General features: G+C 47.6%; 1 protein-coding gene across 1 annotated transcript in view; it reads left to right on the top strand.

Annotated features, from left to right (window-relative positions):
• The window catches only part of DCHS1 (dachsous cadherin-related 1), a 123,715-nt gene that overhangs the window by 56,217 nt on the left and 53,903 nt on the right, over nt 1–13,595 (top strand). The window contains exons 4-8 of the mRNA XM_044288281.1: nt 5,028–5,259; nt 5,754–5,990; nt 6,067–7,047; nt 7,348–7,535; nt 7,635–7,731. Of these exons, the coding sequence (XP_044144216.1) occupies nt 5,028–5,259; nt 5,754–5,990; nt 6,067–7,047; nt 7,348–7,535; nt 7,635–7,731 (1,735 nt within the window). The remainder of the gene's footprint in view (nt 1–5,027; nt 5,260–5,753; nt 5,991–6,066; nt 7,048–7,347; nt 7,536–7,634; nt 7,732–13,595) is intronic.

The following is a 13,595-nucleotide window of genomic DNA, read 5'->3' as shown; positions in this document are numbered from 1 at the left end:
GTATGGAGACATCAGTCATAGGAGCTAGTGTATGGAGACATCAGTCATAGGAGCTAGAGTATGTAGACATCAGTCATAGAAGCTAGAGTATGGAGACATCAGTCATAGGAGCTAGAGTATGGAGACATCAGTCATAGGAGCTAGAGTATGGAGACATCAGTCATAGGAGCTAGAGTATGGAGACATCAGTCATAGGAGCTAGAGTATGGAGACATCAGTCATAGGAGCTAGAGTATGGAGACATCAGTCATAGGAGCTAGTGTAAGGAGACATCAGTCATAGGAGCTAGTGTATGGAGACATCAGTCATAGGAGCTAGAGTATGGAGACATCAGTCATAGGAGCTAGAGTATGGAGACATCAGTCATAGGAGCTAGAGTATGGAGACATCAGTCATAGGAGCTAGAGTATGGAGACATCAGTCATAGGAGCTAGAGTATGGAGACATCAGTCATAGGAGCTAGAGTATGGAGACATCAGTCATAGGAGCTAGAGTATGGAGACATCAGTCATAGGAGCTAGAGTATGGAGACATCAGTCATAGGAGCTAGTGTATGGAGACATCAGTCATAGGAGCTAGAGTATGGAGACATCAGTCATAGGAGCTAGTGTATGGAGACATCAGTCATAGGAGCTAGTGTATGGAGACATCAGTCATAGGAGCTAGTGTATGGAGACATCAGTCATAGGAGCTAGTGTATGGAGACATCAGTCATAGGAGCTAGTGTATGGAGACATCAGTCATAGGAGCTAGTGTATGGAGACATCAGTCATAGGAGCTAGAGTATGTAGACATCAGTCATAGAAGCTAGAGTATGGAGACATCAGTCATAGGATCCAGAGTATGGAGACATCAGTCATAGGAGCTAGTGTATGGAGACATCAGTCATAGGAGCTAGTGTATGGAGACATCAGTCATAGGAGCTAGAGTATGGAGACATCAGTCATAGGAGCTAGTGTATGGAGACATCAGTCATAGGAGCTAGAGTATGTAGACATCAGTCATAGGAGCTAGAGTATGTAGACATCAGTCATAGGAGCTAGAGTATGGAGACATCAGTCATAGGAGCTAGAGTATGGAGACATCAGTCATAGGAGCTAGAGTATGGAGACATCAGTCATAGGAGCTAGAGTATGGAGACATCAGTCATAGGAGCTAGTGTATGGAGACATCAGTCATAGGAGCTAGTGTATGGAGACATCAGTCATAGGAGCTAGTGTATGGAGACATCAGTCATAGGAGCTAGTGAATGGAGACATCAGTCATAGGAGCTAGTGTATGGAGACATCAGTCATAGGAGCTAGTGTATGGAGACATCAGTCATAGGAGCTAGTGTATGGAGACATCAGTCATAGGAGCTAGTGTATGGAGACATCAGTCATAGAAGCTAGAGTGCGGAGACATCAGTCATAGGAGCTAGTGTATGGAGACATCAGTCATAGGAGCTAGTGTATGGAGACATCAGTCATAGGATCCAGAGTAAGGAGACATCAGTCATAGGATCCAGAGTATGGAGACATCAGTCATAGGAGCTAGTGTATGGCGACATCAGTCGAAGGATCTAGAGTATGGAGACATCAGTCATAGGATCTACAATATGGAGACATTAGTAATAGGATCTAAAATATGGAGACATCAGTCATAGGAGCTAGTGTATGGATACATCAGTCATAGGATCTGCAGTATGTAGATATCAGTCATAAGATCCAGAGTATGGAGACATCAGTCATAGGAGCTAGTGTATGGCGACATCAGTCGAAGGATCTAGAGTATGGAGACATCAGTCATAGGAGCTAGTGTATGGAGACATCAGTCGAAGGATCTAGAGTATGGAGACATCAGTCATAGGAGCTAGAGTATGGAGACATCAGTCGAAGGATCTAGAGTATGGAGACATCAGTCATAGGAGCTAGTGTATGGAGACATCAGTCGAAGGATCTAGAGTATGGAGACATCAGTCGTAGGATCTAGAATATGGAGACATCAGTCATAGGATCTACAATATGGAGACATTAGTAATAGGATCTAAAATGTGGAGACATCAGTCATAGGAGCTAGTGTATGGATACATCAGTCATAGGATCTGCAGTATGTAGATATCAGTCATAAGATCCAGAGTATGGAGACATCAGTCATAGGAGCTAGTGTATGGCGACATCAGTCGAAGGATCTAGAGTATGGAGACATCAGTCATAGGAGCTAGTGTATGGAGACATCAGTCGAAGGATCTAGAGTATGGAGACATCAGTCGAAGGAGCTAGTGTATGGAGACATCAGTCATAGGAGCTAGTGTATGGAGACATCAGTCATAGGAGCTAGTGTATGGAGACATCAGTCATAGGAGCTAGAGTATGGAGACATCAGTCATAGGAGCTAGAGTATGGAGACATCAGTCATAGGAGCTAGAGTATGGAGACATCAGTCATAGGAGCTAGAGTATGGAGACATCAGTCATAGGAGCTAGAGTATGGAGACATCAGTCATAGGAGCTAGAGTATGGAGACATCAGTCATAGGATCCAGAGTATGGAGACATCAGTCATAGGAGCTAGTGTATGGCGACATCAGTCGAAGGATCTAGAGTATGGAGACATCAGTCATAGGAGCTAGTGTATGGAGACATCAGTCGAAGGATCTAGAGTATGGAGACATCAGTCGTAGGATCTAGAATATGGAGACATCAGTCATAGGATCTACAATATGGAGACATTAGTAATAGGATCTAAAATGTGGAGACATCAGTCATAGGAGCTAGTGTATGGATACATCAGTCATAGGATCTGCAGTATGTAGATATCAGTCATAAGATCCAGAGTATGGAGACATCAGTCATAGGAGCTAGTGTATGGCGACATCAGTCGAAGGATCTAGAGTATGGAGACATCAGTCATAGGAGCTAGTGTATGGAGACATCAGTCGAAGGATCTAGAGTATGGAGACATCAGTCATAGGAGCTAGTGTATGGAGACATCAGTCATAGGAGCTAGTGTATGGAGACATCAGTCATAGGAGCTAGTGTATGGAGACATCAGTCATAGGAGCTAGAGTATGGAGACATCAGTCATAGGAGCTAGAGTATGGAGACATCAGTCATAGGAGCTAGAGTATGGAGACATCAGTCATAGGAGCTAGAGTATGGAGACATCAGTCATAGGAGCTAGAGTATGGAGACATCAGTCATAGGAGCTAGAGTATGGAGACATCAGTCATAGGAGCTAGAGTATGGAGACATCAGTCATAGGAGCTAGTGTATGGAGACATCAGTCATAGGAGCTAGTGTATGGAGACATCAGTCATAGGAGCTAGTGTATGGAGACATCAGTCATAGGATCCAGAGTAAGGAGACATCAGTCATAGGATCCAGAGTAAGGAGACATCAGTCATAGGATCCAGAGTATGGAGACATCAGTCATAGGAGCTAGTGTATGGCGACATCAGTCGAAGGATCTAGAGTATGGAGACATCAGTCATAGGAGCTAGTGTATGGAGACATCAGTCGAAGGATCTAGAGTATGGAGACATCAGTCGTAGGATCTAGAATATGGAGACATCAGTCATAGGAACTAGAGTATGGAGACATCAGTCATAGGATCCAGAGTAAGGAGACATCAGTCATAGGATCCAGAGTATGGAGACATCAGTCATAGGAGCTAGTGTATGGCGACATCAGTCGAAGGATCTAGAGTATGGAGACATCAATCATAGGAGCTAGTGTATGGCGACATCAGTCGAAGGATCTAGAGTATGGAGACATCAGTCATAGGAGCTAGTGTATGGAGACATCAGTCGAAGGATCTAGAGTATGGAGACATCAGTCGAAGGATCTAGAGTATGGAGACATCAGTCGAAGGATCTAGAGTATGGAGACATCAGTCATAGGAGCTAGTGTATGGAGACATCAGTCATAGGAGCTAGTGTATGGAGACATCAGTCATAGGAGCTAGAGTATGGAGACATCAGTCATAGGAGCTAGAGTATGGAGACATCAGTCATAGGAGCTAGAGTATGGAGACATCAGTCATAGGAGCTAGAGTATGGAGACATCAGTCATAGGAGCTAGAGTATGGAGACATCAGTCATAGGAGCTAGAGTATGGAGACATCAGTCATAGGAGCTAGTGTATGGAGACATCAGTCATAGGAGCTAGAGTATGGAGACATTAGTCATAGGAGCTAGAGTATGGAGACATCAGTCATAGGAGCTAGAGTATGGAGACATCAGTCATAGGAGCTAGAGTATGGAGACATCAGTCATAGGAGCTAGAGTATGGAGACATCAGTCATAGGAGCTAGAGTATGGAGACATCAGTCAGAGGATCCAGAGTAAGGAGACATCAGTCATAGGATCCAGAGTATGGAGACATCAGTCATAGGAGCTAGTGTATGGCGACATCAGTCGAAGGATCTAGAGTATGGAGACATCAGTCATAGGAGCTAGTGTATGGAGACATCAGTCGAAGGATCTAGAGTATGGAGACATCAGTCGTAGGATCTAGAATATGGAGACATCAGTCATAGGATCTACAATATGGAGACATCAGTCATAGGAGCTAGTGTATGGATACATCAGTCATAGGATCTGCAGTATGTAGACATCAGTCATAGGATCCAGAGTATGGAGACATCAGTCATAGGATCTAGAATATGGAGACATCAGTCATAGGAGCTAGTGTATGGATACATCAGTCATAGGATCTGCAGTATGTAGACATCAGTCATAGGATCCAGAGTATAGAGACATCAGTCATAGGATCCAGAATATGGAGACATCAGTCACATTGTGTAGATTGTGGAAATCTCTTCCATAAGGTCCGGAATTTAGAAAGGTCATTAAACATCCCGTGACTTGCATCCCTTTGGATCTACAAATGAAACCCTTAGTCTGTGAATGGAAATAATACATAGATCCAGAGAACTGGGGTCCGTGCTGGGACTTTGGAGATGGGGGTTTCCATTGAATAAGCAGCCGGAGCCCGCGGTGTGATAATAGCAGGAAACCTATTAATCCACCCTTCCTCTGTTCACACAGGGAGGCCTGAGCTCAGGATGCCTCGTCCGGGTCTCTGTGGAAGATGTGAACGATAACCGTCCGGTCTTTTATCCACTAGAATATGGCGCTAGCGTAAGTGCCCTTAGTCCTCCAGGAACACCCATAATTAGTGTGACTGCTCGTGATAAGGACGACGGACTACATGGCACCCTGACCTACCACATATTATCAGGAAATAACCCTCCTCTTCTGCGCATTGAACCTGACACAGGTAAGATGAGGCAAAATGGACACTACAGGCACGTATACACCCCCTCCCCCCGATGATATACATGTCAGCCGAAATTAATGGACCTCCACCATTGTATGAAACAGCAGGGAAGATATTGACAGGGACATTGAAAACGACAATCCACCCTGATGCCTCCAGGAGAGGAGGAAGTACTGGACAAACAAAGGCCGGGCATTAATGTGGGTACGGTATTCATGGCATCTGGACCGCTACACAATTATCCCATGCTGGTGGTGGTATATGATCCTGAAAATGTAATGGTGGTGGTAGTATATTATCCTATGGTGGTTGTAGTATTATCCTATGTAGTGTATTATCTGTAAGATCCCATGGTGGTGGTAGTATAGTTTCCTATGGTGGTTGTAGTGTATTATCTGTAAGATCCCATGGTGGCGGTGGTATACTGTCCTTATAATCCCATTGCGGCGGTAGTATATTTATGGTGTATGATGACACTCAGATATCTCTTTTAGGTAGCCTTTTCGTGGCACGTTCTCTGTCTGCCCGGGCTGGCTCTGTCCTACATCTTGAGGTGGGAGCACAGGACGGTGGTGGAGTCAGAGCAGAAGTGAACGCCTGGGTAAATGTTAGCATTTTACCCAGCTCTGCCCACATCCCTACCTTTCTCCAGCCTCAGTATGACTTCATCGTGCCTGAAGACACTCCGCCAGGGACTATCGTGGGCAGTGTGAAGGCTAGCAACCCACCAGGTACCTTCTCCATCCGACACTTGTTCATGATTCCAATCTTACATTCTGTGGGTTTATCATCTCTCCCTCTTTCTAGGTGCTCCTGGTGTCATTCTCTACTCCTTGGCTTATGGTGACCCCCGTGGACTTTTATCTTTGGATCCCCATTCTGGAATATTGTCTACACGTCGGCAGCTCGATCGAGAACAGGAGACAGAGCTTCTTCTAGAAGTTAAGGCTCATAGTGGGTCACCTCCAGCTTACACCCAAGCACGGGTCAGTCTACGAATTACTGATGTTAATGATAATCCACCAACGTTCATGTCATCCTCACACACCCTGAGAATCCAGGGGTCCACACCTGTTGACTCCATCATATTCACGGCTAAAGCCTTGGACCCAGATGTAGGAGCCAATGGACAGATTCATTACCAGCTAATTTCTCAGGGTCCCTTTAGCATCGATGGTTCTGGACAGATTCAAATCACTGGACCCCTGAGCCAGGAAAGTTATGAGCTTCACGTGCTTGCACTTGATGGTGGGTTCCCCCAACTTTCTTCAGAGTTAGAGATCACAGTCCTTGTAATTGAGCAGGAGTCTGAGCCTGCTTGTGGAGCATCTGATTATCGTGTGGAGGTCCGGGAAGGTAGTCCGCCCATGAGTCGACTTTTACAGGTGCAAGCATTACTTCCTGGAGGAAAGGAGAACCCCTTGCGTTACAGGCTGAGAACAGATGCTGATGCAGTAGGATTTAGCGTGGAGCCAGAAACAGGATGGTTGTATGTCCGCGGAGCATTGGACAGGGAGAGCCGAGAAGTATATGTACTTGCTGTGTTGGCATCAGGGGGCTCTGGAAGCCGCACCGCCACATGCACTGTACGTGTTCGTGTCACTGATGAGAATGACAATGCTCCAAGGTTGAGCGAGGAGAGGTATTTCATGAGCATCTCTGAGAACCAACCACCAGGCGAGATTGTGGGAAGGGTCAGCGCCACCGACAGAGACGCAGGACAAAACGGACGGGTCACGTACAGACTTCCTGCACAAGAAACTGACTTCACCATACATCCACACACAGGTAGGACCAGTAATTCATCTTCTATCCACAGTCTCCCCCTAAATGTAATACCTGTTATGTTTTCCCAATGTCATCAAAGAATACCCCAAAGTCTCCTGGGGGTCTCCCACAGCCACCCAAAAACGGTCTTGCATCTGATGGAAAACAGAAACACCATGAGAATGAATAAATATTGTTTCCAACCAGTCTGACTACTAAAAAGTAAAAATATAGAATTGGGTGACCAGGGAACCTGGAGTTATGTTGTGTCCGGGCTGTGGGCATCGGAGCGTCCTCCTCACACATCTCTTCTCTGTGTAGGGGAGCTATCAGTAAGACGGAGTCTGGATCGGGAGCACCAGGCCACGTACCAGCTACTGGTAACTGCCCAGGATGGAGGGGCACCTCCACGCAGTGTGACGGGCACCATCCATGTCTCTGTGTTGGATGAGAATGACAACCATCCAGTGTTCCTACACCCCAGCCCTGGGAGAGAGACAACTGTGCAGGTAATGACCATGGCTGGAGGAGAGGACCCCATCTTCTCCAGGGTCATGCAATGTCCATTGATGTTCCTTATAAAATCTTCTATAACTGTTCTCCTTTAGATAATGGAAGGGAAATTGTCTGGTGCATTTGTGGTTTCCATCATGGCCAAGGATGCAGATGAAGGCGAGAATGGGACAGTGACCTACAGCCTGTCAGGTACCTACCACTTATATAAGTACATCAGGTTACAGATAAAAGCATGTAATGAATAAAGACGAGTCTTATGCATTATACCATCTTGAATGACTGATGACATGGCAGAAGCTGGGCGCTGACCGATGTCTTGAATGATACAGTAGACATCATCTCCAGAAGCATACTCACCTATCTTCATGCTGTGGGATCTTGTATAAATGTACAGCGAGATGGCCAGAGGATTCCTCGACACCAGATCAGCACAAATGTGACAAATTGTAGGACTAGATCTATGTGCACCTACATTAGCAAAGGTCTACCTGGCTGCAGGAGCAGGGCAAGGTATTTTGGTGCCCTAGGCACATTATGGAAAGTTGGGTAGCACCCCCCCCCCCCTCACCTTCCAAGAATCACTTAAAATGACCTGATTTTCTAATAGAGAGATGAAAAGACATTAGAAGCAGTCCAAGGCAGAGCAAATGCAGATCCGGTGACTCACAGGTGGCGCCTGATCGGAGTTGCTCACTTTCCTGTGCAGACGTCTTTGGTTGAGGATGTGTAGGCCGTCTGGCATGTCACCAGTATTAATCAATGGCACATGGTAGATGGGGCTCTGTTCCAGATTTTGTATAAGGCCCCAGGAGGTTCCGACCCTCTATAGCAAAGAATCCCCTATCCAGCTGCCCCCTGGGCCTCCACCAGTAGTGTGCCCGCTGCTGCCCTGTGATCCCCGCCGCTTGCTGGCCGCAGCCGTCACATGTCCGAGTGGAGAGGGACTTGGAGGTGCAGAGACCAGCGAGGTCACGGGCAGCAGCAGAAGGAGAGCGGCGGGGCAGAAGGAATCATTGCTTTATTCTTTTATCACGTTCTAACCGTTTTTCAAAAATACATTTTACATGGCGGAATAAACCCTTCTTAATACGGACCCCAGAAGAGACCCCAAAAAGAATAAAGACCCCCAGATTAGACTCCAAGATTAAAGGGGTTGTCCAGCCTTGGAACCAAAACCTCTTGGGTTCCTATCCTGTGCCCTGAACATACAAACCCCCCGCTCCCCCGGTCTGCTGTCCCGCCGCTGCTCCTTTCATTCACAGGATTCAGTCCGCTGTGACCACTGAAGCCTTCGATTGTCCGCAGTGGTCACAGGACCAAGCTGCTTCCCGTTTCTTTGGGGACCAGAAGCTTCCAGCAACGGATCAGCAACGGAACCATGGACAGATGAGTGGGGGGTTTTACTGGCTAGGGCAGAGCTAAAGCCCGCCCATCAGTGCCGGTGACGTCACCGGGCTTCCTGGCAGCCCCATGGAGAGCCTAGTTCGCCACCGGAACTCCTGAAAATGCCTTTGCCCTGTGCGATTTAGCGCAGGGCAAAGGAGAGCATCGGAGCATGAACTGCAGGGCGGCTGCCGGGGGGAAATGGGGGTATGTCCGGGTTCAGCTCTGCACCCAGACAACTCCTTTAAGTGGGATTATCAGGCTAATGTCCTACATAACAGATTTACCTGCAGATGAGCTCAGAGTTTACTTCCCATTACAGTCTATGGGCGTTCCTTGTGTCCGTCACCCTCGTCATTCTGCAGAAAACAGTGATAATTCCACGTAATCTGAACATTAAATAATCTACTGAACTTGGAGAGTAAAAGCCGCTACATAATTATCAGATCTGTCACATGGTTTTCTCTCTAATTCACATATCACATTTCCCTTACTCTCTATGGGCGTCCACAATGTCATTCCTTTTAGTAGGTCCCAATCCTTGCACTATGTTTGTAATCCTTCTGCCCTTCAGCTTACTTGCGTCTAGCTGGATACTCTGGCGCTGCTTGGCTTGAGGGTGCTGCAGGTTTCTCCCAGAAGGCTCATCTCTTCTACTGGGGTTGATTCTTGTGAGCTAACTCTGGCTCTTTATCCTCAGGCAGGCTAGGCTTCACTTCTACTAGCCTCCTGATGGCAACTAGAAGCCTGGACTGTCCAGCTGCATGTCAGGAGGAGGCCCTCAGCATATCCCGGGCTGGTGCCTTCTCACTTCTGTCTCCACAGACTCCTGACTACAGACTAACGCCTCCCTGTCTGGGCCTGGATATTTATACTAGGGGCTCCCTATCTCCCTCTAGTGTCTAGGATGTCTAACTACACCCAGATAGACCTGCTGAGCATGTAACAGGGGAACAATACATATACTAGGGGCTCCCTATCTCCCTCTAGTGTCTAGGATGTCTAACTACACCCCAATAGGCCTGCTGAGCATGTCACAGGGGAACAATACATATACTAGGGGCTCCCTATCTCCCTCTAGCGTCTAGGATGCTACACTACACCCCAATAGGCCTGCTGTGCATGTCACAGGGGAACCATACATATACTAGGGGCTCCCTATCTCCCTCTAGTGTCTAGGATGTCTAACTACACCCCAATAGGCCTGCTGAGCATGTCACAGGGGAACAATACATATACTAGGGGCTCCCTATCTCCCTCTAGCGTCTAGGATGCTACACTACACCCTAATAGGCCTGCTGAGCATGTCACAGGGGAACAATACATATACTAGGGGCTCCCTATCTCCCTCTAGCGTCTAGGATGCTACACTACACCCTAATAGGCCTGCTGAGCATGTCACAGGGGAACCATACATATACTAGGGGCTCCCTATCTCCCTCTAGCGTCTAGGATGCTACACTACACCCCAATAGGCCTGCTGAGCATGTCACAGGGGAACAATACATATACTAGGGGCTCCCTATCTCCCTCTAGTGTCTGGGATGTCTAACTACACCCCAATAGGCCTGCTGTGCATGTAACAGGGGAACCATACATATACTAGGGGCTCCCTATCTCCCTCTAGAGTCTAGGATGCTACACTACACCCTAATAGGCCTGCTGAGCATGTCACAGGGGAACCATACATATACTAGGGGCTCTCTATCTCCCTCTAGTGTCTGGGATGTCTAACTACACCCCAATAGGCCTGCTGTGCATGTAACAGGGGAACCATACATATACTAGGGGCTCCCTATCTCCCTCTAGAGTCTAGGATGCTACACTACACCCTAATAGGCCTGCTGAGCATGTCACAGGGGAACCATACATATACTAGGGGCTCCCTATCTCCCTCTAGTGTCTGGGATGTCTAACTACACCCCAATAGGCCTGCTGAGCATGTCACAGGGGAACCATACATATACTAGGGGCTCCCTATCTCCCTCTAGAGTCTGGGATGTCTAACTACACCCCAATAGGCCTGCTGAGCATGTCACAGGGGAACCATACATATACTAGGGGCTCTCTATCTCCCTCTAGTGTCTGGGATGTCTAACTACACCCCAATAGGCCTGCTGTGCATGTAACAGGGGAACAATACATATATTAGGGGCTCTCTATCTCCCTCTAGTGTCTAGGATGTCTAACTACACCCCAATAGGCCTGCTGAGCATGTCACAGGGGAACCATACATATACTAGGGGCTCTCTATCTCCCTCTAGTGTCTAGGATGCTACACTACACCCCAATAGGCCTGCTGTGCATGTCACAGGGGAACCATACATATACTAGGGGCTCCCTATCTCCCTCTAGAGTCTAGGATGCTACACTACACCCTAATAGGCCTGCTGAGCATGTCACAGGGGAACCATACATATACTAGGGGCTCTCTATCTCCCTCTAGTGTCTAGGATGCTACACTACACCCCAATAGGCCTGTTGTGCATGTCACAGGGGAACCATACATATACTAGGGGCTCCCTATCTCCCTCTAGTGTCTGGGATGTCTAACTACACCCCAATAGGCCTGCTGAGCATGTCACAGGGGAACCATACATATACTAGGGGCTCCCTATCTCCCTCTAGAGTCTAGGATGCTACACTACACCCTAATAGGCCTGCTGAGCATGTCACAGGGGAACCATACATATACTAGGGGCTCCCTATCTCCCTCTAGTGTCTGGGATGTCTAACTACACCCCAATAGGCCTGCTGTGCATGTAACAGGGGAACAATACATATACTAGGGGCTCTCTATCTCCCTCTAGTGTCTAGGATGTCTAACTACACCCCAATAGGCCTGCTGTGCATGTCACAGGGGAACAATACATTTACTAGGGGCTCCCTATCTCCCTCTAGTGTCTAGGATGCTACACTACACCCCAAAAGGCCTGCTGAGCATGTCACAGGGGAACCATACATATACTAGGGGCTCTCTATCTCCCTCTAGTGTCTAGGATTTCTAACTACACCCCAATAGGCCTGCTGTGCATGTCACAGGGGAAGCATACATATACTAGGGGCTCTTTCTCCCTCTAGTGTCTAGGATGTCTAACTACACCCAAATAGGCCTGTTGTGCATGTCACAGGGGAACCATACATATACTAGGGGCTCCCTATCTCCCTCTAGTGTCTGGGATGTCTAACTACACCCCAATAGGCCTGCTGAGCATGTCACAGGGGAACCATACATATACTAGGGGCTCCCTATCTCCCTCTAGAGTCTAGGATGCTACACTACACCCCAATAGGCCTGCTGAGCATGTCACAGGGGAACCATACATATACTAGGGGCTCCCTATCTCCCTCTAGTGTCTGGGATGTCTAACTACACCCCAATAGGCCTGCTGTGCATGTAACAGGGGAACAATACATATACTAGGGGCTCTCTATCTCCCTCTAGTGTCTAGGATGTCTAACTACACCCCAATAGGCCTGCTGTGCATGTAACAGGGGAACAATACATATATTAGGGGCTCCCTATCTCCCTCTAGTGTCTAGGATGCTACACTACACCCCAAAAGGCCTGCTGAGCATGTCACAGGGGAACCATACATATACTAGGGGCTCTCTATCTCCCTCTAGTGTCTAGGATTTCTAACTACACCCCAATAGGCCTGCTGTGCATGTCACAGGGGAAGCATACATATACTAGGGGCTCTTTCTCCCTCTAGTGTCTAGGATGTCTAACTACACCCAAATAGGCCTGTTGTGCATGTCACAGGGGAACCATACATATACTAGGGGCTCCCTATCTCCCTCTAGTGTCTGGGATGTCTAACTACACCCCAATAGGCCTGCTGAGCATGTCACAGGGGAACCATACATATACTAGGGGCTCCCTATCTCCCTCTAGAGTCTAGGATGCTACACTACACCCTAATAGGCCTGCTGAGCATGTCACAGGGGAACCATACATATACTAGGGGCTCCCTATCTCCCTCTAGTGTCTGGGATGTCTAACTACACCCCAATAGGCCTGCTGTGCATGTAACAGGGGAACAATACATATACTAGGGGCTCTCTATCTCCCTCTAGTGTCTAGGATGTCTAACTACACCCCAATAGGCCTGCTGTGCATGTAACAGGGGAACAATACATATATTAGGGGCTCTCTATCTCCCTCTAGAGTCTAGGATGCTACACTACACCCTAATAGGCCTGCTGAGCATGTCACAGGGGAACCATACATATACTAGGGGCTCTCTATCTCCCTCTAGTGTCTAGGATGTCTAACTACACCCCAATAGGCCTGCTGTGCATGTCACAGGGGAACAATACATTTACTAGGGGCTCCCTATCTCCCTCTAGTGTCTAGGATGCTACACTACACCCCAATAGGCCTGCTGAGCATGTCACAGGGGAACCATACATATACTAGGGGCTCTCTATCTCCCTCTAGTGTCTAGGATGTCTAACTACACCCCAATAGGCCTGCTGTGCATGTCACAGGGGAACCATACATATACTAGGGGCTCTCTATCTCCCTCTAGTGTCTAGGATGTCTAACTACACCCAAATAGGCCTGTTGTGCATGTCACAGGGGAACCATACATATACTAGGGGCTCCCTATCTCCCTCTAGAGTCTAGGATGCTACACTACACCCTAATAGGCCTGCTGAGCATG

This window comes from Bufo gargarizans, chromosome 3 (assembly GCF_014858855.1).
Source record: "Bufo gargarizans isolate SCDJY-AF-19 chromosome 3, ASM1485885v1, whole genome shotgun sequence".
NCBI classification, from domain to species: domain Eukaryota; kingdom Metazoa; phylum Chordata; class Amphibia; order Anura; family Bufonidae; genus Bufo; species Bufo gargarizans.
Note: the sequence above shows the minus strand (reverse complement) of the source record. Positions and strands in the feature narration are given on the sequence as shown.